This window comes from Callorhinus ursinus, unplaced genomic scaffold, assembly GCF_003265705.2.
Source record: "Callorhinus ursinus isolate GAN/ISIS: 27379988/994484 unplaced genomic scaffold, GSC_fseal_2.0 scaffold23, whole genome shotgun sequence".
NCBI lineage: Eukaryota > Metazoa > Chordata > Mammalia > Carnivora > Otariidae > Callorhinus > Callorhinus ursinus.
The window spans coordinates 13,937,270-13,963,226 of NW_027397085.1; the positions used below are offsets into that span (position 1 = coordinate 13,937,270).

Sequence of the window (25,957 nt, forward strand, 5' to 3'; positions counted from 1 at the left end):
TGTTTTATGTATTTTATCACACACACACACACACACAAAAAACCTGGAAAAAACGTAACATAGTAGATACCTTTTCTCTTCCCACAGCATACTGAACATATCTCTGACATAACACTCATACAATTATTGTGAAATTGCCCATTCAAGTACTCTTTTCCCTGAAGGTTACTCTAAGCTTGTCAAAACAAGTGTCCCCAGTGTACAGTGTAAAGTGCCTGTTCCAGGACGGACAGGAGGTAGCACAGTGTGGTCACTGAGATATCAGGCTCTGAAGTTAGGCTGCTGGAGTATATAGAGCAACTCCATCATTTACTAGCTGTGTGAAATTGAGCAAGTCAGTAAATCTCTATAAGCCTCAGATTTCTCATATGTGAGATGGAAATTAAAATACTATTATCTCAAAGGGCTGTTGCGAGAATTTAATACATGACATTTATATTGTTGTTAAATATACCGTTATTAAAATCACTCCACAAATTTTGAACTCAACTGAATAAACTCACTTAACTGTTTAATATTAGCCCATTGCAGTTAAATTTAATAAAGGTAATGAAAAACCTTACTTCTATCCATCTAAACAAAGGCTAGGATTTCTAATTAGATTATATTCAAATCTAATTCTAAAAAAATTATGTACATTCTTATTCTAGATTTCCTTGAAGTGGAAACAGTTTTGTTTCACAAAACGAAAGATTTTACAAACTGCCTCCATTCTAAAGACATCACTCAAGTACTTTCAACTTTCCACATCTTACAAATCTGAAAAGATTAAGGACTTAATACATAAAAACTGTATTTTAATATAATGTATATAGTCTCAAGTAACATCTCACTCAAGAACCTATTCTATACTTACCTTGGTGGTTGGTTTTAGTTATAGTATTTTTTCAATAAGCCTTTGCTGAAAAAGTCACTTCCCATAATAGTTATAGTATTTTTTCAATAAGCCTTTGCTGAAAAAGTCACTTCCCATAATAATTAGGATGGAAACTCATCACATGACACTAAGAACAAGCTCAATAAAGGAATGGAACAAAGATTGTAAATAATTATATGTAAAGTATTTGTTTCCTTTTAAGTGTGAGTAAACAAAAAATTGCAACCATAAACAAACCAAAATTCCATCCTACAGTTAAGCAGAATAAAGCTGGCTATTATGAAAGAGAACAAATGTAAATTTCAATTGTTATTCAGAGATTCTTTTTTCTTTCTTCTTCAAAATCATGGGTACAATGTAAGTTATTAAAGTTCTAAAATACAAAATTTTAAATACAAGAGTTTTAAATTATTTTTTCCCCAATTATTTTCAATCCTTATTTGAAAAGACTTTCTTCAATTTAAGTAAATTGATTCTTACCTCCTGATTAAATTTATGTGCCATCTCATTAAGAAGTGAAGAAAAAAAACTAGTGTTTTGTAGCAGGACTCGACCCATAACTCCAAGGTATGTTGACATCACGACAGGATACCTCTGTACAATCAAAATACAGCACACATAAAATTATATCAAGGTATGAGTATAAACATGACTATGAACAATCATAGACATGGTAACAGTCAACAGGGATATAAAATAATATTCTCCGGGGCGCCTGGGTGGCTCAGTCGGTTAAGCGGTTGCCTTCGGCTCAGGTCATGATCCCAGGGTCCCGGGATCAAGCCCCGCATCGGGCTCCCTGCTCATCGGAAAGCCTGCTTCTCCCTCTCCCTGCCACTCTGCCTACTTGTGCTTTCTATCTCTCTGTCAAATAAATAAATAAAATCTTTAAAAAATAAATAAATAAAAATAAAATAATATTCTCCTTCAAAATCGCTTTAGGATATACTGCCAATATTACCTGAGTTATAAGTAACTTTATAATTATATGTCATACAAGGTAAGATACATATAATGTAGATTTTAAAGACAGAGGAACACAGAATATTTACCAACGGCTTATTTATTTATTTATATTACTGTAAATACTCGTATAATACATGGTTACATGGATTCACTTAAAGAGACTGACTTAGAAAATAACCGGTATTTTCATATATTCAACATGTACTACAACCAGCACTGTTCTTTCCCATTACTCTGCTTCAAATCTTTGTGGATGAATACATGCATGCGAGAGATTATTAAAAGAAAAAGAAGAAGAAGCTATAGTTTCTGGAGAAAGAAAATGCCAAGCTATATAACTACCCTGAAAATTACTTAATTTACTTCAAAACAACCCTACAATAATAAAAGCTTTCTTTTTATATCTAACAACAAAGAAGAAATAATTTTCCAATGAAGAATGAAAATAAAAGTAGAACCCTAGAGTCCATTACTATCCTTAGAAGCTTAAGGAAAATCTTACCTCTCCTTCTATAATACCTCTGAAAACACAGGGTAGAATTGGTTGAAACATCTGTGGGCCTAATACTGGGTTCACTTTAAGGGCATTTTCCACAACCTAAAAACCAGAAAGAATCACTGGTAACACTAAATAATCCAAGTCACTGCTTCATGTAAAACACTGGTAAAGAAAACAATGTATTAAATATCACACACTAAATCGCAGAATACACACAAATACATGAGGTAGTCAATATTCTGGCATTAGACACACTTTTACAAGATAATCCATTAAAAATGGATTTGATATAAAATTTGATATGAAATGTATAATACATATAGCTATACATCTCACATAGAATTATAATTAATCACATCCTAATAACAGGTACCATGTTGTCATTATTACATTTACATTTTAAACAAATAACCCTTACAAAATGGTACACTAATAGAGTCAGCAAAAGGCATTTCAAAAGTGTTGGCTTTTTTGGGGGCGCCTGGGTGACTCAGATAGTTAAGCGTCTGCCTTCAGCTCAGGTCATGAGCTGATCCCAGAGTCCTGGGATCAAGTTCTGCGTTGGGCTCCCTGCTCCTTGGGGAGCCTGCTTCTCCCTCTGCCTCTCTCTCTCTCGCTCGCTTGCTCACTCTCCGTCTGTCTCTCATGAATAAATAAATAAAACCTTAAAAAAAAAGTGTTGGCTTTTTTGTAATAAGGAAACAGTATGGTGGAGGCACAACAAGAGACACAAGGATCAGTGGAAGGGAATAGAGAGCCCAGAAATAAACCCACGATTCTATAGTCAATCAACCAACAAAGAAGGCAAAAATATGCAATGAGAAAAAGACAGTCTCTTCAACAAATGGTGTTTGGAAACCTCAAGGGCTACATGCAAGAGAATGAAACCAGATCCCTTTCTTACACCATATACAAAAACACCCTCAAAATGGATTAAAGACCTAAATGTGATTCCCAAAACCATAAAATTCCTAGAAGACAATGTAGACAGTAATCTCTTAGACATCAGCTGCAGAAACATTTTTCGAGATATGTCCCCTTTGGGCGAGGGAAACAAAAGCAAAATTCAACTATTGGAACTACATGAAAATAAAAAGCTTTTGCACAGCAAAGGAAACCATCAACAACAACAAAAAGACAATCCAACTAATGGAAGAAGATATTCGCAAATAATGTATCTGACAAGGGGTTAATATCTAAAATACATAAAGAACTTATACAACTCAACATAAAAATCAAAATCAAAACAGAACAACAAATAATCCTTTAAAAAATGAGCAAATGACATCAACAGATATTTTTCCAAAGAAGACACACATATATCCAACAGACACATGAAAAGATGCTCAACATCACGCATCACCAGGGAAATACAAACTGAAGTCATAATGAGATATCATCTCCCACCCATCAGAATGGTTAAAATCAACAACACAAGAAACAAGTGTTGGCAAGGATGTAGAGAAAAAGGAATCCTCGTGCACTGTCAGTAGGAAAACAAGCTGGTGCAACCACTGTGGAAACCAGTATAGATCGTCCTCAAAAGCTTAAAAATACAAGTACCATAAGATCCAGTAATCCCATTACTGGCTATTTACCCAAAGAAAATCAAAACATTAATTCGAAAAGATATGTGCACCCTTATATTTATTGCATTATTTACAGAAGCCAAGATATGGAAGCAACCCAAGTGTCTACCTATAGATGAAAAGATAAAGAACATGTGGTACACACACACACACACACACACACACACACACACACACACACACACACACACACAGAATATTAGCCATAAGAAAGAATGAAATCTTGCCATTTGCAACATAGATGGATCTAAAGGGTATAATGCCAAATGACATAAGTCAGAGAAAGACAAATAACATATGATTTCACTCATGTGTGGAATTTAAAAAACAAAACAAATAAAGAAAAAAAGAGACAAACCAAGTCACATAGTCTTAAAAACAGAGAACTGGTGGTTACCAGAAGGGAGGTGGGAGGTAGGTGGGAGGTGGTGTGACATAGGTGAAAGGGATTTTTTTTTTTAAAGATTTTATTTATTCATTTGAGACAGAGAGATACAGAGGGAGAGAGAACATGAGCACGGGAGAGGCAGAGGGAGAGGGAGAGCAGGCTCCCTGCCGAGCTAGGAGCCAGACACGGGGCTTGATTCCAGGGCCCTGGGATCATGACCCAAGCCAAAGGCAGACACTTAATCATCTGAGCCACTTATTGTGTTGAGAACTGAGTATGTACAGAACTGTTGAATCATTATATTGTACACCCGGAACTAATAGTATACTGTGTGTTAATTATTTAAAAAAAAAAAGGGGGGGGATGGCTTTTAAGAGAGAAAAGGTAAGTTAGAAAAAATATACTCACTATCCAAAAATCAATCTACCTGTAAGTTTATCAGTAAATTAGACAAAAAACAGCTTGTTGCATATATATTGCTTGTATATTGGGAAATAATCTTACTTCATTTATAATATAATTATATAGGTTATCAATCATGAGCTGATTGTCACAGGTGAAAACTCTGAAGGAGAAGTGAGAGTGCTTCCCTTTATCATAACAATGACAGCATGAAATTCAAGCACAGTGAGATTTTTTTTGTTTATTTTTGTTTTATTTTTTAGGAAGATAGGAAGGCAGTAGTCAGGAAGCAGCAATGAGGACAAAGAAGGAATCTTCCATGCTTCCAGCCCCACTGTTAAGAGGGAAGGAATGAAAACAGACACCATATGAGAGAGCTATGAGCAAGTACTAATCTCAAGGCAGAGCCAAGTTGCCTTTAAAACTTGTAGCAATGTTTCTCCAGGGTGATTATTGACATTCTGAGTCGGACAAGGATTTATTGTTCAGGAATACTCCATGCATCAAAGGGCTTTTAGCATCTCTGGTCTCTGTTCATTATGTGCCAAGAGCATGCTCCAAACATGATCACCATCAAATACACCTCCATGCATTTTGAAACATTCTCAAGGTAGGCAAATAGTACCCATGGATGACAGCATTCTCTAATTTTGAGCAAGAGGTAAAGGGAATGTCTAAAGAAGTTAAAAAATACAAAAACTTTTACAGTGGGCCAAGTATTATGCTATCTACTGAAAGATAAGAGGATAAAAAGTTATCACAGTTTCTGATTAAAAGCAACAGGAAATGAAATTCAGAAAATAATTAAATCTGACCTCAGGAAAGCTTATTAAAAAAAACAGATTTGGAATAAAGATGGGAAAGATGTAGATAAGCTAGTAAACTGAATCGCAGAAGTTCATGTCATCACAAAGTCTCTATTTTAGGTATGAATGGAAAATAAAGCCATCTGCTGAAGGCTAGATGCATATTTAACTTCATTCCCTCCTGATACCCTACTATAATTACAGTATAGGGATTTTAAAGGGAAGGGGAATCATTAAAAGGACCAAGGGATGAGAGATGAATACTGGAAGGTATAAAGAAGAAATTCAAAAATGACTGATCAGGTCACAGAGAGCTAAAACCTAAGGTTGCAATGGATAGGGTGGAGAAGCAACTTAATTTATGGCATCTCTGTCTTCTCCCTACCTTTCATCAAAACCCACAGAAATTAGGACCTCCTCTGGAAATGAGGGAAAGGAAAAAGCTAAAAATAAGACTGATTAAAAGTCTACTTAAGAAACAGGGTGCCAGTTATTCCCAAATCTTCGTATTTGGGCAATTGACCATCTCTCTCCACGGGAGAAGATAGGGTATTATCCTTAAAGGGTCTAAAAGAGTTTCCAGATTAAACGGGCCCAGTAGTGCCCAGTACAATCAACTAAAATAAACCTACATCGGGGCGCCTGGGTGGCTCAGTCGCTAAGCATCTGCCTTCGGCTCAGGTCATGATCCCAGGGTCCTGGGATCAAGCCCCGCATTGGGCTCCCTGCTCGGCAGGGAGCCTGCTTCTCCCTTTCCCACTCCCCCTGCTTGTGTTCCCTCTCTCACTGTGTCTCTCTCTGTCAAATAAATAAAATCTTCAAAAAAAAAAAATAAAATAAAATAAACCTACATCAAGGCACATCACTGTAAAATTTGAAGACACTAGGAACAAGAAGAAGCTACAAGCCTGGAGAGGAGAAAGAAGACAGGAGAGTCAGCACGGCTCTGGAAGAGACTTGGACAAGTAATGTAAACTAATAAAATACCCAATGGGTCGATGTGTCTGAACATACTGAGCAAAAACACTACTGGCAAACAATGTAGTGCATATAAGAAAGTAACACTTAAAAAAATTATTAACGCCTAAGATTAAATGCTTGTAGAGAAAAGGAGAAGCAATCACATATTTATATCATTATGACTGTCAGAATATAAATTCACCTACATGTATATCATTCAATACAAACCAGCTGTCAGATGCATTTTCTTTATATGTAAAGATACAGTTATTAGTGCATAAAAGATCCACAAATATATCAGGGCTAAAATGGAATCTTTGTATTCAAAAAGGTTAGGAACCATAGCTAGAGAAGATGAAATTATTTCTGAAAAATTATGTAGGAAAATGCTATTATTAGACTTGGAGGCAGGAGTAGTGAAACAGAATCAAAAGAAAATTCAGAGAGTAGAACTGGTAAGACCAACTGAACAGTTAACCAGAGGTGAAGAAGTTGTAATTAGTCCTAGTTTATATGTTTGGCCAATGGATACAACTGTGGTCCCGTTAGTAATAATGAGGTTTTGTTGTGGTGTTTGTTGTGGTTTATCAATTAAATAATAAAATCCAGTTTCTGAGATTCCAAATAAAATGTACTGGTTTAGCTATAGCAATGCTTACACAAAAACAGTGTTAAATGTTATCAGGTGGCCAATATTTAATTCAAGTCCTTATATCCTATCAATGAACTCCTGCTGGCATATCTACAAATTGGCTTAATCTGTAACTTACGTTAAATGACACAAATTATTTTAATGTATACTTGCATGATAAATGATTTGCGCTGAATTTTTAAATCAAGTATTACTAGGTACAATTAAGAAACAATGGTATCCTTCTTTCACATCAAAGGAAAAAGGAGAAGCAAAAAGATTTTTTTTCCTAGTAAAGTTGTAAGGGTGGTGTTATACATTATATGAATTTGGAAATTTTCTTAAAAATTTTTTAAAAGACTGTGCTACTATTCTGGAAAGCAAGAAAGAATTAAATACAACTAATTTTATTTTATTTATTTTTTTGACTTTACAGTTCTATTTTTTTGATTATGTTATGTTAAATCACCACACATTACATCATTAGTTTTTGATGTAGTGTTCCATGATTCATTGTGCATAACACCCAGTGCTCCACGCAGAACGTGCCCTCTTTAATACCCGTCACCAGGCTAACCCATCCCCCCACACCCCCCAGAACCCTCAGTTTGTTTCTCAGAGTCCATCGTCTCTCATGGTTCGTTTCCCCCTCCTATTCCCCCCCCTTCATATCTTCTTTTTTTTTTTAACATATAACGTATTATTTGTTTAAAGGGCCAGCTAAGATATATAATTCTTGATAAAAAATAAAGCTCTATCATTCTGTAAATAGCCTGCTTAGTATTGAAGTTTTAACTAATGTATTCTTTTTATTTTTAAATCAACACTTATTTAGAAGAAATGGCCAAAAGATGAGGTAGAATAACTTGTTTTTTCTTACAGCCCAAAATCTTAACAACCAAATAAATTATTTGGCCTCCAAGTACAGTAGCCTATTCTGCCCCCTTATATAATTAGACAACTATTTAATTATACAGTTAGGTAAAAACAGCCAACACTTAATATTACCTGATTACATGGTAGGCATTCTCATCAGCGCTTTACATGTGTAAGCTCCTGGGATCCTCACCTCAACCCTAGGATACAAGTGAAGTTTTCATCCCCATCTTAGTGCTGGAAGGTGAGGGGCAGAGACGAAGCTGCTCACTGCACCGGGCTGTGAAGCAGCAGAGCCAATACTCGAACGCAGGCAGTTTCGCTTCGGTCCACAGTCTTACCTCCTGCGCTCTACTGCTCTACTGCCTCTGATTACGTGATTTTGCAAGACTATAATCAACAATAAATACTAAAAAAAAAGTAAACATTCTCCTTAGGACATATCCTTAAAAACTGATTTCACTTTGCCAATGAATTTCACAATGCCCATTTCATATGGCTCCGAACAACTGGTCTTTCAGTAGTTACTAAAAAGAAGTACAAAAGCAGGAGGAAAAAAAACCACTTTCAATTCAAACTTTTTCTCAGAGGTGTTTAAACATAAACAACAACCTCTTTTCTTAACACTCAGAATATATACATTAAAATTTAACAGAAGATTTCAGATAATGCATACTTACAAATTATTAAAATTTCATGTGGCACAATCCCTTATACAACAAATGAGAGAATTTAAGCCCAGAATATACATAAGAACTGTGTAAGTAGCAGAGCTGGATGTGCAAACCAAAGCGCAGGTCAAGAGGAGAATAACACCGGAAATGGGCAGTTAGTATGCTTCAATTGGCATTTCTACTGGATGTAGGCATATTCGCTGTGCAATCCTTAACATAAGAATTACAGAATCCCCTCGCTTCCACACCACTTACATTGTATGCATTCAGAGGAAGGAGAATACATAATTTAAGTTAGGATAATGGAAAAGCCAGAGGAGAAACACACGCGCACGCACACACACACAAATCTATAAAGACAGCATCAAAATGACATGGCAATTTCCTCTCAAATTTCTATCACTCCCACATAGCCAGTCACTTTTTCCTCGGTTAGAATTAAGGCCAAAGTGTTGACGCCTTGTTATCTCTTCTACTTCCAGAAAAGGAATTACCACCAAGGCAAAAGATGAAGCTAAGATTACATAAGACAGATGGGGTCCTCAGTAAAATCATATATTGCCACTACATCAGTTTGGTAAGGGCATAAATGCATTAAAAATTCACAAGAGCATTTCTGTAAACATGTCCAATGTTACTTGTAATCTCTGCAGCTTAGAGAATACTGTGAAAATAGTGGGGGTGAGGATTGATAGACACATGGCAGTAGACCAGGCCTCAACCATCCAGGGTGGTCTCTACAAGCCACAGATTTCTATAACTACTCCTTCAAAGACCACATGCTTCTTTCGTAACTGGGGCTTACATTCTCATGCTTTAACCCCTACACTAAAAAAGAAACTAAAGAATCTATGAAACTAAAATCAGCATTTTATCATATTTTACTGTATGTGCCCTATTTTTAGTTTACAACATTATTTTGGTTTAAAGTTTCTACTGTGATTTCAAATACAGAAAAGCAAAAAACGGACAGTATGGTGAGGTAATGGGTTTGATAAATGGACTTGCTGGGAAAAATCAGAATTAACCAAAGTTCTTATTTCAACTCCTGTTAAAAACCTTTCTGTATTGTAAGAATTCTCTTAAAGCCTAAAGACACTGTTCTAATATGTAAGTGAATCAAGAATCTTAAGTACCATCTTTAACATCAGTAATGCAGAATTCATTTAAGAATGAATACTGAGATGAGTAATATTCATGCCCCCAACCTGTGAAAAGTACAAATAGTCTCATCATCTTGCAATGTACCTCTGCCTCAAGAGTGGCAGTCATCAGGCAGCTCTAACCTTGTCTCCTTTGTAACTGAAAACACCAAGGTCACACACCAGTTTCCTACACTTCTCACCAAACATGATTATCTACAGCTTCAATCACTGCCATTTTTTGCCAACTCTCTCAGAAAACAAACTCCTGCTCCCCTTTCAAGCTAATCTTTCCACAAATGCTCTTGATCCGAAATCCCAATCCCTTGTATCATCTAGAGCCATCCTCCCTTCTACTGGGTCACTTTCATTTACAAAACCTACTCCAATCAAGTCCTCCATAGTTCATCCCCACACACAAAAACCATCTTTTCACTTTTTAACAGTAAATGCTTGTTATGGGTTGAACTGTGTCTTCCAAAAAGATATGTTGAAGTCCTAATCCCAGATACCCGTACATGTGGCTGGAAACAGCGTCTTTGCAAATGTAATTGGGTTAAGATGGTATTTTTAGCATAGGCCTCTAATCCATTAGGACTGGTACTCTTATTAGAAGAGAAAGCAGAGACACAAGGAGAACGTCATGTAACAAAGGAAAGCAGAGACTGAAATACATACACAAGCCAAGGAAGCCAAAGCTTGCTGGCCATCACCACAAGCTAAAACAAAGGCATGGAACAAACTTTCCCCAGAGTCTTCAGAGAGAGCATGGCCCTGCCAACACCTTGCTTTCAGACTTTTCAGTATCTAGTATCCTGTGAGAAAGATAATTACTATAAATTCTATAAATTAATTTCTGTTGTTTTAAGCCACCTGGGTTGTGGTACTTTGTTATGGCAGCCCTAGGAAACATACAAACTCTTTAATTATAGGTGCCTCCCTGTCTGATCACTTTATAACTGAAAACTGAATACAATACCAAGGGTTGGCAAACTATGTCCATGCCATAATTCTATAAATAAAGCATTAATGAAATACAGTCACACTCATCCATCTACTTATCATCTATAACTGCTTTCAATTCTACAACAGCAGATACAAATAGTGGAGACAAAGACTGTATGGCCCACAAAGCCTAAAACATTTACTACCTGGTCCTTTCCAGAAAAAGTTTGCTGACCTATAACCTATACGGTGAATAAATAATGACCAAAGATACCAAATGCAACCAATTTGAAAGTCAAATTAACAAGCATTGTAACACAGATATCTGGAGTTTTATTTGTGCGTGTGCACAATAAATATCTGAAGAACAACACATTAAATATTGTAACGCTTGAATAAGTTCAAACCGATGACTACTCTTATTAGATGTATAGCAGCTATCACAGTGGTTAATACAAAAGAAGACTCTACCATATGCACAAACTTTTACCCACTTAGTCCCCCAAATATACTATGGATTACTATGACAATTATTGTGATTAGTTACATACAGCTGACCCTTGAACAAGGGTTTGAATTGCACAGGTCCACATATATGCAGATTTTTTTCAATATAGTACAGTACTAGATATGCATTTTCTCATGAGGTTTTTTTTTCATTTTATCTCATGATTTTCTTATCATTTTCTTTTCTCTAGCTTACTTTCTTATAAGAATACAGTATATAATACATATAACTTAAAAGATATGTGTTAATTGACTGTTTATGTTATCTTTAAGATTTCAGTCAACAGCCGGGTATTAGTAGTTTAGTTTATGAGGAGTCAGAAGTTAAACCTGGATTTTCAATGTGCAGAGGGTCTCCAACTCTAACCTTTGTGTTGTTCAAGGTCAGTTATACATTTCTTACAATGAACCTCTTTGGGCAAAGGCTTTCTAATTTCACTGGGAGGAAATCATATAGTTTTTAGGATCTAGAGAAATGCCATCATTCTCATACGATTAATGCAACTTTGTTATGATAATTAACACTTCACCTAACCATCTTGCATATCTAACCATATCTGACTTAGAACACAGCTAAGAAATCAGGGAAGTGAGGGAGTGCAGGAAGGGTTAACAGCTACATCTTCTTGCAAAGTACAAACATAAAGCACTTATGTGTATACATATACATATAAATATATATTTCATATAAATTTATAAATATACTTGTTTATAAATATATATTTAATTAACACTATATCTTTAATACATAAATATATATAACTCAGAGCCTGTTCTTATTCTACACAATGATATACAATATATAAAGATAATATATATCCTTAATCTACAAAGATATAATGCATAAACATTAACTCAGAGCTTATTTTTTTTTTAATTGAGGTATAACTGACACATAACATTATATTATTTTCAGGTATACAACATAATGATTTTATATGATTTATGGCTCTAAATCATAATCTATACAAGTTTCATAGTATAACTATGTTGCCAACACAAATTAAAAGTTCCAAATTATAATAAAATTTCTTCCCAAAAGTAGGCTAACCAACTGGAGCAGTGAGAAGTATCACATGTCACCAGCCTTTGGACAATTCATAAACATTTTTAAAGCCTTGCTTAAAAGTGAGGTCTCAGGATGGGGTGGGGAGATGGACCTTGATTAGGATACCATCAGCAGGGAACTTGTCAGAAATGTGGAATCCACATTTTAACAACATCCTCAGATCTGTATCCACATTCAAATTTGGAACCCCTGGTCCAGAATTATAGTAATTGATTACCACTAAAAGAAAATACTGTCTAGAAGTACTCTTCTCCTTGACAATCATCCAAACCCAAATGTAGGTCCAATTTCACAAAATACAGATGAAAAACTTACAAAAATATTCATTTAAAATATGACAATACCTTGAGTACTTGAACTTGACCTTCTGTAGTAATTTCCTTTAGCAGCTCACAAAAGGACTGACAGAGACCCACTGCATATGTCTGAAATTCAATCAAAAGTCAAAATATACATACAAACATATTTACAGTATCAAAACAGGCAAAAAGTAAATTTGGAACTCATTACAATCTTTTTGAAAACTATATACTTAAGGTCTAAGCATATAAAGTTTCAATTAGAACTCTTAGAAAAAGCTTAGAAGATAAAAATACAGTTTACTGTGATACTGATTTTGCAGAAATATAAGGCTGTGTTTATTTATAGAGATACTTTTTGTGTCAAGTAACAGTTCATGGAACTGCATCACATCTGCCCTACAGTGCTTATAAAGTTTTTTTCTCCCCTTCAAGTAACTGATCAATCTTCATTTAAAAGGTACCTCTTGATTTCAAATGAGAAACAATCAAAGTAAGAACTACATAAATTTTTACAATGCAAAAACTAGTACATCATACCTGTAGAAATTCTGTTGATGATAAAAAGATATAACCATTGATGATCTTAAAGCAGGTTCTGAGATTTTCTGAACTTAGTTCTGCCAAAGAATTTATTTTAAAAAGGACAGGTTAATTCAATGTTCAAAATCAGTTTAAATGAAGCACTTTATTTAAAACTAAGTTATATACAGCTCTTTACAAACCTTTTGAGCGCTATTCAGACTACTGGGATACAAACAGCTACCTAAAAACTGACATCAACCTATAACTGAGTACTTCCCCATATACCTGACACTAGTTAATTTAGGGAAAAAAATTAAGCTCCCAGGTTTTTTATTCCTTTCAGAAAGCAAGCACATAATCATATATACCAAACTTTCATTTCAAACTACATTTCTAGTGCCAGCATGGTAAACGACAAGGAACTGAATTTTTTTTTTTTTTTTTTTTTTAGGATTTTATTTATTTGACAGAGAGACACACACACAGCGAGAGAGGGAATACCATCAGGGGGAGTGGGAGAGGGAGAAGCAGGCTTCCCGCGGAGCAGGGAGCCCGATGCGGGGCTCAATCCCATGAGCCTGGGATCATGACCTGAGCCGAAGGCAGACACTTAACGACTGAGCCACCCAGGCGCCCTGGAACTGAATCATTTTACCATCATATTTTTACATGTGCTTAAATGGTTCACTCAATAAGCATTTACTGAGTGCTACTGCACTGGCACTGGATATGCTACACTACTTATGAAAAGAGTCCTATTCACTCCAAAAGCTTTTAATACTGTGTTTAGATAATTCTCAATCCTTGGACTCGTCTTCAATCTGCTCTCCTGTAAGAACTTACACATAAAAAATATTCTTAAAAATGTAACTATCAGGGGCGCCTGGGTGGCTCAGTCGTTAACCGTCTGCCTCCATCAAATAAATAAATAAAAGCTTTAAAAAAAAAAAAAGTAATGAGAATACTAAGTAAATTAACACTATAAAACAGATTTAAAGGATTTTAAAAACAAGCCCTTAGAAGTTACCAGAATTATTTTTAGTGATAGCTTTTGGTTCTACTTTATTTTTATTTTAATTTTTAAAGATTTTATTTATTTATTTGACAGAGAGACAGCCAGGGCAGGAACACAAGCAGGGGGAGTGGGAGAGGGAGGAGCAGATTCCCCGCGGAGCAGGGAGCCCAATGTGGGGCTCGATCCCAGGACCCTGGGACCATGACCTGAGCTGAAGGCAGATGCTTAACGACTGAGCCACTCAGGTGCCCCTTGGTTCTACTTTAAATTCCTCTGGTTCTACTTACATTTAGGAAAAAGGATATAAAATGAATTTTAGCCTTGTATTTGTTCACACACTTAACATATCTTAAAAGTCATTAACTTAAACATCTAAATAGTATTCAATATTGTTGGTCTTATGTATTTTATTTATTTTTAACTTTATTTTTTTATTATGTTATGTTAATCACCATACATTACATCATCAGTTTTTGATGTAGTGTTCCATGATTCATTGTTTGCATATAACACCCAGTGCTCCATGCAGTACATCCCCTCTCTAATACCCATCACCAGGCTAACCCATCCCCCCACCACCCCTCTCCTCTAAAACCCTCAGTTTGTTTCTCAGAGTCCACAGTCTCTCATGATTCGTCTCCCCCTCCGATTCCCCCCTTCATGAAAATGAGAAAATTCCTGCCAACAGCTTTATTTCTACTTATAAAAAAGTAATAGCTATCATATTCAATAATTTTTAAAAAAATCATGAATATAATGACAAAGAATATGTTTTCACTGATAAGAAAAGTAAGTATTCATTTTGATCTATATTCTTAAAAGATTAAAATAAATATTCTGGTTATATTTCAAAATAAATTCTAAAGCTAATATAAAATAATGTATATGCAAAATGTTACATGTAAAAATTAGTTTTGTGATACTCAAGAATATGATACTCAAGAATAAAGGTAACACTGTTGTCAAGGTATACTAAACATGCACAGATATAATGTGTAAACAGAATTTCTTCATTTATCGAAGCAAATATACATACCATAATGCATAAAACAAATTACAGTGTTTGTTTTCAAAGAGAAAGCAGGAAACAAACTAATTCAATAGCTTCCATATAATCTATATTCACTGTTACTATCTGTAAGATACAGAATTTTTAAAATTTTTGAATATTAAAAAAGCCTAAATCTAGTATCAATTATCACAAGGATGAAATTTTAGTAATTCTTGATTTAGTTAGGTAACAAATCCTTCATTGACTGTGGTTGCTTTTTCTTTTAAAATAGCAGTAATATTAACAGTAATAGTAACACATATAATTGCAAAACAAATAATCTTTACTATGTGGCAGACACTTTTTTAAAAGATTTACTTTTATTAGAGAGAGAGAAAGAGCATGTGCATGTGTGCGCACCTGTACAAGCAAGGAAAGGACCAGAGGGAGAGGGAGAATCTCAAGCAGACTCCCCACTGGGAGTGGAGCCAGATGCAGGACTCAATCTCACAACCCTCATATCATGACCAAGCTGAAATCAAGAGTTGGATGCTTCACCGACTGAACACCCAGGTGCCCCACCAGACACTTTTCTAAATACACAGAAGTCCTTACTGATTTGTAAGGATTATGCATCAACTACATAGCTTTCTATGATTAAACTGTACTACAGTGTTTACCTAAATCTACGCTCAAAATAGTGTCATAAAGTCTTAGTAGGGCTAGTCAATACTTTTTGTTTAAGTCTCTTTTTCCTGTCTACAAATCCTTCTCTCGTTACACTGTAAAGGTCAGGCATGCTGAATTTGGGGTCAAATAACAGAGGCAAAGTGAAATCACTGTATAAAGTCACCCATAAGTGCAAATGGCTGAATCCTGCTCATGACAAAGTTGACAATTGCTCTGGTTGAGGTTTCTATTCCTAGGTCAAGTACAAAGAAGCACTGTGGATTACCCAGAATGACACTATCTTTGGTCTCCAAGTTAGGAGGAGTACAACTAAAAGGCCTTCACCAGAGTTAAAGGAGTGAAAGGACATTTTCCACTATCTTTCCCTATGGTTTCTTAAAGAAAGATAAAACTTTTTTAGAAGACTAGCAACAAGTGACTGGTCTATTGCCACAGTCTTCATCTCTGGGATTTTTTCCAACAATTTTATAGGGACACTAGATGATAAATGGCAAGTGGTTCTTTATCAGAAAACAGATGGTATTTTGGTATTATTTGAGATCTATTCTGAATGGGGGAAATAATAGAAAATAAAGAAAATGTGAAGGACTAATTACATTATCTACCCACTATGACCATCCAGCAAATGAGATGTTTTCTAATCAGTTATAAAAGTGTTTTAGTCCACATTTGTTGATCTGTGAAAAAGTAAATCTACTTTTCTGGTGTAACATTATACCTCAGTAATATTTTCCTCTAATAAAACTACTCACTACAAATAAATTCCCAGGAAAAAAAAAGTCTTCAGATATTGCTGTAAATGCCCTCTCCCAACAATATTTAGTAGACACAAAGTTCTAATGAAGGAATTAAAAATGTTTCATAGATCACTCTTGAAGAATGGTTACTATGAATGCAAAAAACTGAATTTTTACATTTTATAAATTATAGTATTCTGCAGACTGAAAAAGAATCATAAAGGCCCATAAACAGCACTGTATACAATCCTTATATTACTCCAAGAGAGTTTAAATGTGAATATCCACTGGTAAAATCCCTCACAAAACAATAATATAAACAAAATATTATGTTTTTTAAAATGTAAGATATTACATACTTATGAATGGTAGGTGACATGTAACAGGAAAGTATTCTCTAGTATTAATTATCATCAGAAAACATGTTCAGATTGGAAAAAAAAAAACCGAATTAGATCTCATCCAAGGTGGCCAAAGAGACTAAGGCCCCACTCCCGGCACAGTGTCCAGTTCTCCCATCCCAAGTGCCACAAATGATGCTTCTAGAATATTACACTTCATGATTTTGCATCTCTATACATCAGTAATAAACAATAAATATGATCTGCCAATATTTAATAGTCTTCATGTTGTTGGTACCTTAGCTAAATCAGAAATATGTACAGAGCTCATTTGTGAATAAGTGACAGCATAAAATCATTTTGTAAAGGAAACTGGATAATACCATGGTATACAGAAGCAGCTTTACAATACAGTCTTTTAAATACCTTACAGAACCTGCTATGAAACAAAAACTTTATCAGGCAAAGTTCAAACTTAATATGGAATTAATTTTCCAAGAACATTTTTTTGTTTTTAGTTATTTAGTAAATTTAGTGTCTACTCTTTAATAAGCAGAAATGGTTCTAAAAAGTTATTGGAAACATATCTAAAAACTATTAAAACACTATTAAATTTGTTTGTGAATACGAGGAACTTCTGTAAAAATGGAAGGTATAATTTAAAGTCACCTATCAGGCCCCAAATTATCGCTGCATTCAAAAACAGTATTGTGTTTTACACTTTCACACATACCAAGAAGTGGGGACATATTCTGAAATATACGAAGCAACTCTGGTGTAACACATGGGCTGTTTTCCAAAGTCACTAACCTAGGAAGAAAAACAGATGATTAAGTCTCTTTCTATAACCATTAAGCTGTTAACAATACAACTTACTAAAATTGTCCCATCTAAAGAAGAAAGAAAAATGGACAATACACAAAGTTATGAAAGTTAACTTTCTAGGAAAAAAATTACCAAATTTGTCAAAATTTAAAACCCATCTATAAACCATATATTATGATTTCTATATACACAGCAAAAATAGTAAGGGAAGTAACTACATACTAAAATATTTACAATAAAATTATAATGATAAAGCAAAGGCATGATTATGGTCAAGGAGAAACAAAAATTGCTTTGTTTTTATTTTTCTGTCACGTTATTCATGTGTCCTTTCAACAGACACTGGGAAATATGAAAGAATCAATGTATAAAAAATAAAATATATATGGGTTGTAGTTTATCACAGAAGTGTGCAGCTGGTTTACCACCTCACTCCCCACCCAAGAGGTTAATGGAGAAAAAACATGATTGTCAAAACAGCTGCAAGAAAAGAGGAGGGGATCCTATTCAAAATCTAACATTCATTATCAAAACTCTTATCCTATTATAAACAGAAATAAGTCCTTAATCTGGTAAGAGAGTACCTACCAAACACTTGTAGAAAACACACCTAATGATGACATTTGACACCATTCTCTTGGAAAAACACAATCACACCTCAAAAAATATCCTCTATTTTTTATCTTGTCTACCTTCACATCTATTGAGTATATGTATGGAGGGGTCCTCGCATGATATGCCAAAGAAATTAATAAAAGACACAAGAGTGAGAGGAAAAAGTTAAATAGTCTTTATTCACAGAAGATATGACTGACAGAAAAGAGAGGGAGAAAGAATTCATAAAAAAGTACTTTAATCACTAAGAGACTTCAACAATGTTGCTTAATATATCAATACACTGTATATAAAAATCAGCTCAATTTCTATACATCAAAACAAATACCTAAGATTTAAATAGATCTTACTCTAAGAGTCACTGATACAAAAATCCAGCACCATAAAGATGTCAAGTCTCTCTAAATTGTTATACAGGATCAAAACTTCATTCAAATCCCCACAGGCTTTTCCCTAGAAATTAGAAAAGCTGAGTTCTAAAATGAATTGGAAGGCAAATCACCAAGAACAAACAAGAAATTTGCCAAGAAAAAAAACAAAACATGGGGGTTGGGGGGGGCACTTCTTTTACCGCATATTACAGCTTACTATAAAATCAATGTATTTAATATGGTAAACAGAGTAACACAAGAAACAGACCTGCTCGTTTATGAAAGAAGCAACTCCCAGGTTAAGAAAAGGTTGGACAATTCAGTCACTGGTGGTGAGCTACTGGGCCTCTACCTCACACGAAATACAGAAATTAACTCGAGTTTTATATGGGAAGGGGTAAGTCTTTATTTTACAATGTCAGGAGAACATAATTAGAGCTTTAAGTTAAAGAAAGATTAAGGAACAAAGAGATAAATATGATTACATTAAAGTTAACAATTAGTGTGTATCAAAAGATGCCTCAAAAAAGGCAAAATGTGGGGTGCCTGGGTGGCTCAGTCGTTAAGCATCTGCCTTCAGCTCAGGTCATGATCCCAGGGTCCTGGGATGGAGCCCCGCATTGGGCTCCCTGCTCCACGGGAAGTCTGCTTCTCCCTCTCCCACTCCCCCTGCTTGTGTTCCCTCTCTTGCTATGTCTCTGCCTCTGTCTGTCTCTTGTTACTTAAACAAGTAAAATCTTTAAAAAAAAAAAAGTCAAAATGTAAGTCACATACTGGGAGATTGTTTCCAATACATATAACTGAAAAGGGAACAGTCCAAAGGAATATACCCAAGAGGTTAATCGAATACAAATGTAGAGAGCACATGAACCAGCATTCCAAAGAGGATCCATCCAAAAACTGTCAATAAACCTGACTATAAAAAATGTAAGAAGATACTGAACTAGTAATCAAGAAAATGTAAAATATAACCAAAACAAGGTACACTTTTACCCCTACCAGATTAGCAAAATTTCCAAAGTCTGACATAATAGGTATTGGCAAAGCTACGAATAATGAGAACTCTTGCACACTGCTGGTGGGAGGAAGCTGATCTCATCACTTGGAAAGTAACTATTATCTGAAAAAGTCAAATATGTATATGTGCACACACCTATGACCTAGTGAATAAGGTCTCATATATCTGCATACATTGTCATGTACAAAATGTTCAGTTGCATTATTTGCACATCAACCAAAATGATGTGTGAGTATATGAACTGTGACATTCATACCATTAAACTCATCAATATGGATCAATCTTAGAACAGGGAGCAAAAAAAAAAAATAAGCAAGTTAGAACACAAGCTATAAAATTTATATGAAGTTAGAATACACTGTTTAAAAAGACATACACACACGTGATTTTAAAAACATTACAAGAAAGAAAACCAAGGAATGAAAACAAAAAAAAATTGGTACAGTGGGTCATCCCTGAAATGAAAACAGGAAAATTCAACAAACATGCCATACCATGGGCTTCAAAGACATTCTTACTATCCCATTTCTTAACGAGGGTACAGGAAATGTATTTTCATTTTATGTAAGTTATAAATATTTACAAATAATATGACTTTCTTATTAATCTGTGAACTATTTCACAAATTTTACTTTATTTTTAAGATTTTACTTATTTATTTGACAGAGAGAGAGCACAAACAGGGGAAGCAGCAGGCAGAGGGAGAGGGAGAGGCAGGCTTCCTGCAGAGCAGGGAGCCCGATGTGGGGCTCGATCCCAGGACCCTGGGATCATGACCTGAGCTGAAGGCAAACGCTTAACCGACTGAGCCACCCAGGGGCCCCTATTTCACAAATTTTAAATGCCAAATTGGTAAGAGGAAGGGGGACACGAGAAACCAGCCACCCCAAAAATGAAGTACGTGCCACAAATACAAGCAATGATATTTATAGACACTTTAACTCGGATCAACAAGAACAGGATTTGATTCCATTTTTAAAGAATAAAACAAAAGACAAGACTTTAAAAATTTTATCCTATTCACCTTTAAAATAACAATGAAATCAAAAGAAAAACCACAATCCAGTCATGATATTTCAGTGAGAAAAAAACTGATGGGCACAATCTAAATCTCAGAAGATGTTTCAAACTCTGTCATTGGATCCAAATTAAAATTCCATATGAATTTTTCCCTCCCAATGTCATTACCTTAGGAAAAAGACATTCAGATCACTGTCAGTCTCACTACCTATGCTCGTTTCCACAACATAAGCCATAGCATTTTAAAAAGGAAAAAAATCTTGAAAAGTTTAAAGTACTTAAAAATAAAACGACAGCATTTAACTCCAACTTCAAATGAAGAATTAGAAAGGAAGAAAAGAGCGACAAAGTCAAAGCACTTAGGAAAGAGACAAGTTACTACTCTGATGAATAATTAGACAAGTTATATGTACCAACATCTTTCACCAGAAAAAGGTAAATTTTAATGTTACCCTTCAACAAAAAATATAGGAAACATGGAGCATCAGGTAAAAAGACAGGTAGGTGTATCAATTCAACAAATGAATATAAGAGCATGAAAGTTCTCTTGAGGTAAAGCATCTCTGGTTAAGTTAAAATACAAAATATAAAAATTTGAACTGTATAGGAAACACAAGTAAATTTCAAACAGAAAAGCTAAAATGTAAATCTTGAACAGATAAGTCAAATCTAAATAAAGTAAACCATATGATGATATAGCAGATAAAATTTAAATGCAAAATAATTAAAAGGTGAAAAGTTAACCAATGAATACATACCTATTACATATGATGCTTCATGAAAATATTTTAAATTTTAAATACTGTGTTTATTTATTAAATATTTTAACAATATACAAAAATACCAAAATTTTGTACAGTGAATAATATCTTTTAAAAGTTACAGATCAAGAATGCTAGAAATAGTTTTCTGATGGTGAGGGGCAGGCAACTGTAAAGGAGCTTTATATCTTGTCTCTCCACCTATGGTATCATCATGGTTGTACAGTACACAGGATAGTAAGTTTGATTTAAATTCTTAGCTGTATATTATTTGCACTACTTCAGTTGTATCATGTGCAATCTCTTGACCAACCCTATTTTTAAAATCTGTAGAGTATCATTTTATACGTATTCCCTGCTACAGAATTTGTATGGCTTAGCTCAGCAAGAGATTGTCTGCATGGAAAGATTAACAGCACTGATTAGCTTTCTACTATTTTGCACTTTTGGAAATGTTTGTTTTTTACATGATTCTATTTAAAAGTTTATGAAATACTGAAATAAAACCATATTGACCAGTTTAAAAAAAAATGCTAGAAATAAAAAGGGACACTGACACAAGAAAATTAGATGGGTATTTTAATAAACCAGTGTCAAAATTAAAAAGTAAAACACTGATTTGAACTATACAACCCACTAGTTAGAAAGAATAAAGTCTGCATCTTTTATATCATCATTACTATTGATATGAATATGCTACAAAAGCAAAGCCTATAGTCATTAAAATTCATATTAATTTTTAAAAAATTGAACAAGTGATATGTTGTATTTACAATGCAATAAGTCCAGACCTCAATCATATACTTTAGTACCAGCAAAAAATAAATGAGACTGAGTCAAAGGAGACATTAAAAATCCTTAATGCTACCACCAAAATAAAAAACAGGACATTATATATCAAGACTTTAGGGAAATAGGCAGTTATAAGCCAAGACAAATTCATAGCTTTACATGTTTTAGCACTTGAGAAAAACAAAGGTAATAAAGTAACAATTTTTTATAGCTTTAAGAAAATATACCCAGCTATGTGTAGGAAAGTAAAAAATCTGAAGGAGAAATAAAGTAATAAAAGGACAGAAACACAGGAAAACTCATAAAATCTAACATATACTTCTTTCACATTCATTAATAAAAAGAAAAATCTCAATAAATGTACTTTAAAAAGAGGTAAAACAAAAATAAAACTGCAAATAACAGAGATAAGGCAAATGAATGTAAGGTTTTTTTTTTTATTAGTATCTTAAGGTATTAAGTACCCAAACTGTAACAGACATGGAAAATCAAAACCCAAGTATGCATAAACTAACAACTAAGAAACAATTTCAGAATATTACCAAACTATGAATGACTCCCCAGCCACTGCCATGAATCCATTTTCAGTTCCCTTTATTACTAAATTTTCAAATCATCCAACGAGTTACTGTATTATAGAGATCACTCCAGTATGAAAAAGAAAATCACTTTTAAAAACTGGTAAATTGGTAAAAGAAACATGACAGTGATATGAAATCAGTATCACAAAATATGGACTGTCAATCCAACTCATTTATAATTAAAGGAAAAAATAAAATCTGATAAAATACCAGAAAACAGACTTGTATGACATATTAAAAGTAGAATTCACCCTAGCAAGAAAAGTTTATTTCAGGAAATCAGTTTTTTAAAGAGAGAGGTTTTGGGGTTTTTTGTTGTTGTTGTTGTTGTTTTTAAGGTTCTAAATCTCGTAAGTGGATGGCAAAAGGCAATCAAACCAGTTTTTTTTGTTTTTTTTAATAATGAAGAGCATATTACAATTAATGGTATATAGCTGATGCTTATTGTTGACCAGTCTCCATTACCCTATATACTTCCTTTAAAAAAAAAAAACAAAAAACCTGTTTATGCAGGTTTGTTCAAATGCAAGGTCTGTTCAAATCCTGCTTAAAAATATTTTATAGTATTACATGTTCATATTAGGAAAGAAGAAAAAAAAATTACCGAACCGAATCTCAGAAGGTAGGTCACATGACAAAAACTTAAAGTAGAAAGTGGAAATGATAAATATAAGAGCATTAATAAACAGGAAACAAAAATACAACAAAGAGAATCAAATTCAAAGGTTGGTTCTTTGAGAAGACTAGTTAACACTGACAAGTCTCTAGCATGTTAGATCAAGAATGAGGGAATAAAATTGATGGGGAAAAAAACCCACATAATCAGTCTGAAGAATTTTACTTGGTATATATGACCACAAACATCTCTTGCTACTGATTATCCCTAGTAAGTTCAAATTCCCATTTTCCAAGATAATTATTTTACATCTTTTTTCTCCACAAATCCCTCGTATCTTATACAGACTTCAACTCCAGCCGTTAACACCATGCTGATGGCTACAGTTCACATTTAGTTGAGAAAATGTATCTATTTGATCGAGCACCTTCCTATCTCATCCCACTGTAATACAAAAATCCATCTTCCTGCCTCCAGTTAAAATGAAGTATCCCCGATGCTATTTAAACAAACAAACAAACAAAAAAACCCTACATAGGCTAAATCCCATCCCTTCTTGCCTCCAATTATATCACTCTTGAGGCTCATCCAACCCTCCAGACCCTGCATTCCCCCACACCAGCCAACTGCTGCCCAATTTCTACACTCCTCTTCATAGTAAATGCTCCCGAAGTTGTCAATGCTCACAGTCTGTACTTAAATAATTTCAATTCTAACTTATTCTTACCATTTTACTGAAACCCCTCCTATTATCTCCACGGGCCAAATTCACTTCTTTGTACTCTTTGCAATGTGGCAAAACAAAAACAAAAGCAAAAAAAATTCTCAAGTATTCTAATGATTTCATTTTGTTTACATATAACTAAAAAGATCACTATTAACAGAGCAAGGACTTTTATTATTACCTGTTCATGTAATCCTTAAAAAAATCTATAGACCTTTAATAAACACATTAATATACTCAGTCTACTAATATATATATACATATACGCTAATATACTGTTAAGTATCTGAGTCTATCTCATTACTATAGCTAATATTTTTAGTTTTTCTAATAGTTAACATCATATAGATACATGTTTACAGAAATGTGCCAGAGACTGATGTTCTAATTTATAACCTAGAGTAGGGATTGGCACACTGTAGCTCATGGGTCACATTCAACCCACACTCTATTTCTGTAAATGATGTTTTACCAGAGCACAGCCATCTTACATACTATCTGTGACTACTCTGGCACGAAAACAACAGAGGTGAATAGTTAGGATAAGAGAACACGTAGCTTGGAAAGCCTAAAATACTTATTGTCTGCTCCTTTATAGAAAAAGTATGCCAACATCTGATCTAGAGTAATCCATCCTGTACAAATAAAAACATATGAATATAAAAGGATTCAACACATGCTAATTTGCAATCAAACCATCCAAAGTCGTTTAAGTTCAAACAACATAACCCAGAAAACATGAGAAACCCAGAACTTGTGAATTGAGTATCTACCTGTTTTACTTTTATTTTGTTTAAAGATTTTATTTATTTATTTGACAGAGAGAGACACGGCGAGAGAGGGAACACAAGCAGGGGGAGAGGGAGAGGGAGAAGCAGGCTTCCCACGGAGCAGGGAGCCCGATGCGGGGCTCGATCCCAGGACCCTGGGATCATGATCTGAGCAGAAGGCAGATGCTTAACGACTGAGCCACCCAGGTGCCCCGAGTATCTACCTGTTTTAAAACTGTTCATGTAGTATTCTGCAAATCTATAATTTGCACCAATTCTAGAAATCAAAAAAATGTTCATTCCTAAACATCTAAGAAAACACTAAGGCAGGAAGGAATGAAGGGAGGAAGGGAGAGGAGGAAGAAAGAAAACCAGAAATGTTCACTTTTTCTATGGTTATTTCTGTGATTTTCGTTTTTTAATTTCAATAGTCAGTTTATATATCAGAATGTTTAAGCCTTTCCTGTATTATAATTGGCCCTGCAGAAAATTGCTGCTATGCATAAGATAAGTTTAGTAAAGCAAAAGGATTTTCTATGTTCTGGCACAGTTCCTTACATAGTGGCCAGTTGCTACAGGTCTGTGGTACGGATCCACCTCAGAAACAGAGTTTTTCCTTTTTACTTTTCAACACGACATACTACTCACTTGGTAAAATAATTAGTCAAGTCAAGACTAAGTAGCCTCAGCATTTGGGGCCGAGGTATAGTATCTCCGTACTTACTGGGTAAGGTAGTAAGAGGCTGAAAAATAACGCAACACCCCCCAAAACATCCCATTTAACAGGCTGCAAGTTTTAAGTCATTTTTAGTTTTGAAAATTTATTGCGCTCTCCCCATTTTACATTTCAAATTCACAAATATTAAATGCAGCCAAGTTCTTACTGAAATTTTCCCTTTGAACTTTGACTACTAAGAGCCTACACTGAGTGACAG

At 34.5% G+C, this 25,957-nt stretch overlaps 1 protein-coding gene across 1 annotated transcript in view; it reads right to left on the reverse strand.

Annotated features, from left to right (window-relative positions):
* IPO11 (importin 11) overlaps positions 1 to 25,957 on the reverse strand; it is a 194,692-nt gene that overhangs the window by 74,559 nt on the left and 94,176 nt on the right. The window contains exons 22-26 of the mRNA XM_025892346.2: positions 17,663 to 17,739; positions 13,171 to 13,250; positions 12,676 to 12,756; positions 2,346 to 2,441; positions 1,358 to 1,471 (exon numbers count right to left, since the gene is read on the reverse strand). Of these exons, the coding sequence (XP_025748131.1) occupies positions 1,358 to 1,471; positions 2,346 to 2,441; positions 12,676 to 12,756; positions 13,171 to 13,250; positions 17,663 to 17,739 (448 nt within the window). The remainder of the gene's footprint in view (positions 1 to 1,357; positions 1,472 to 2,345; positions 2,442 to 12,675; positions 12,757 to 13,170; positions 13,251 to 17,662; positions 17,740 to 25,957) is intronic.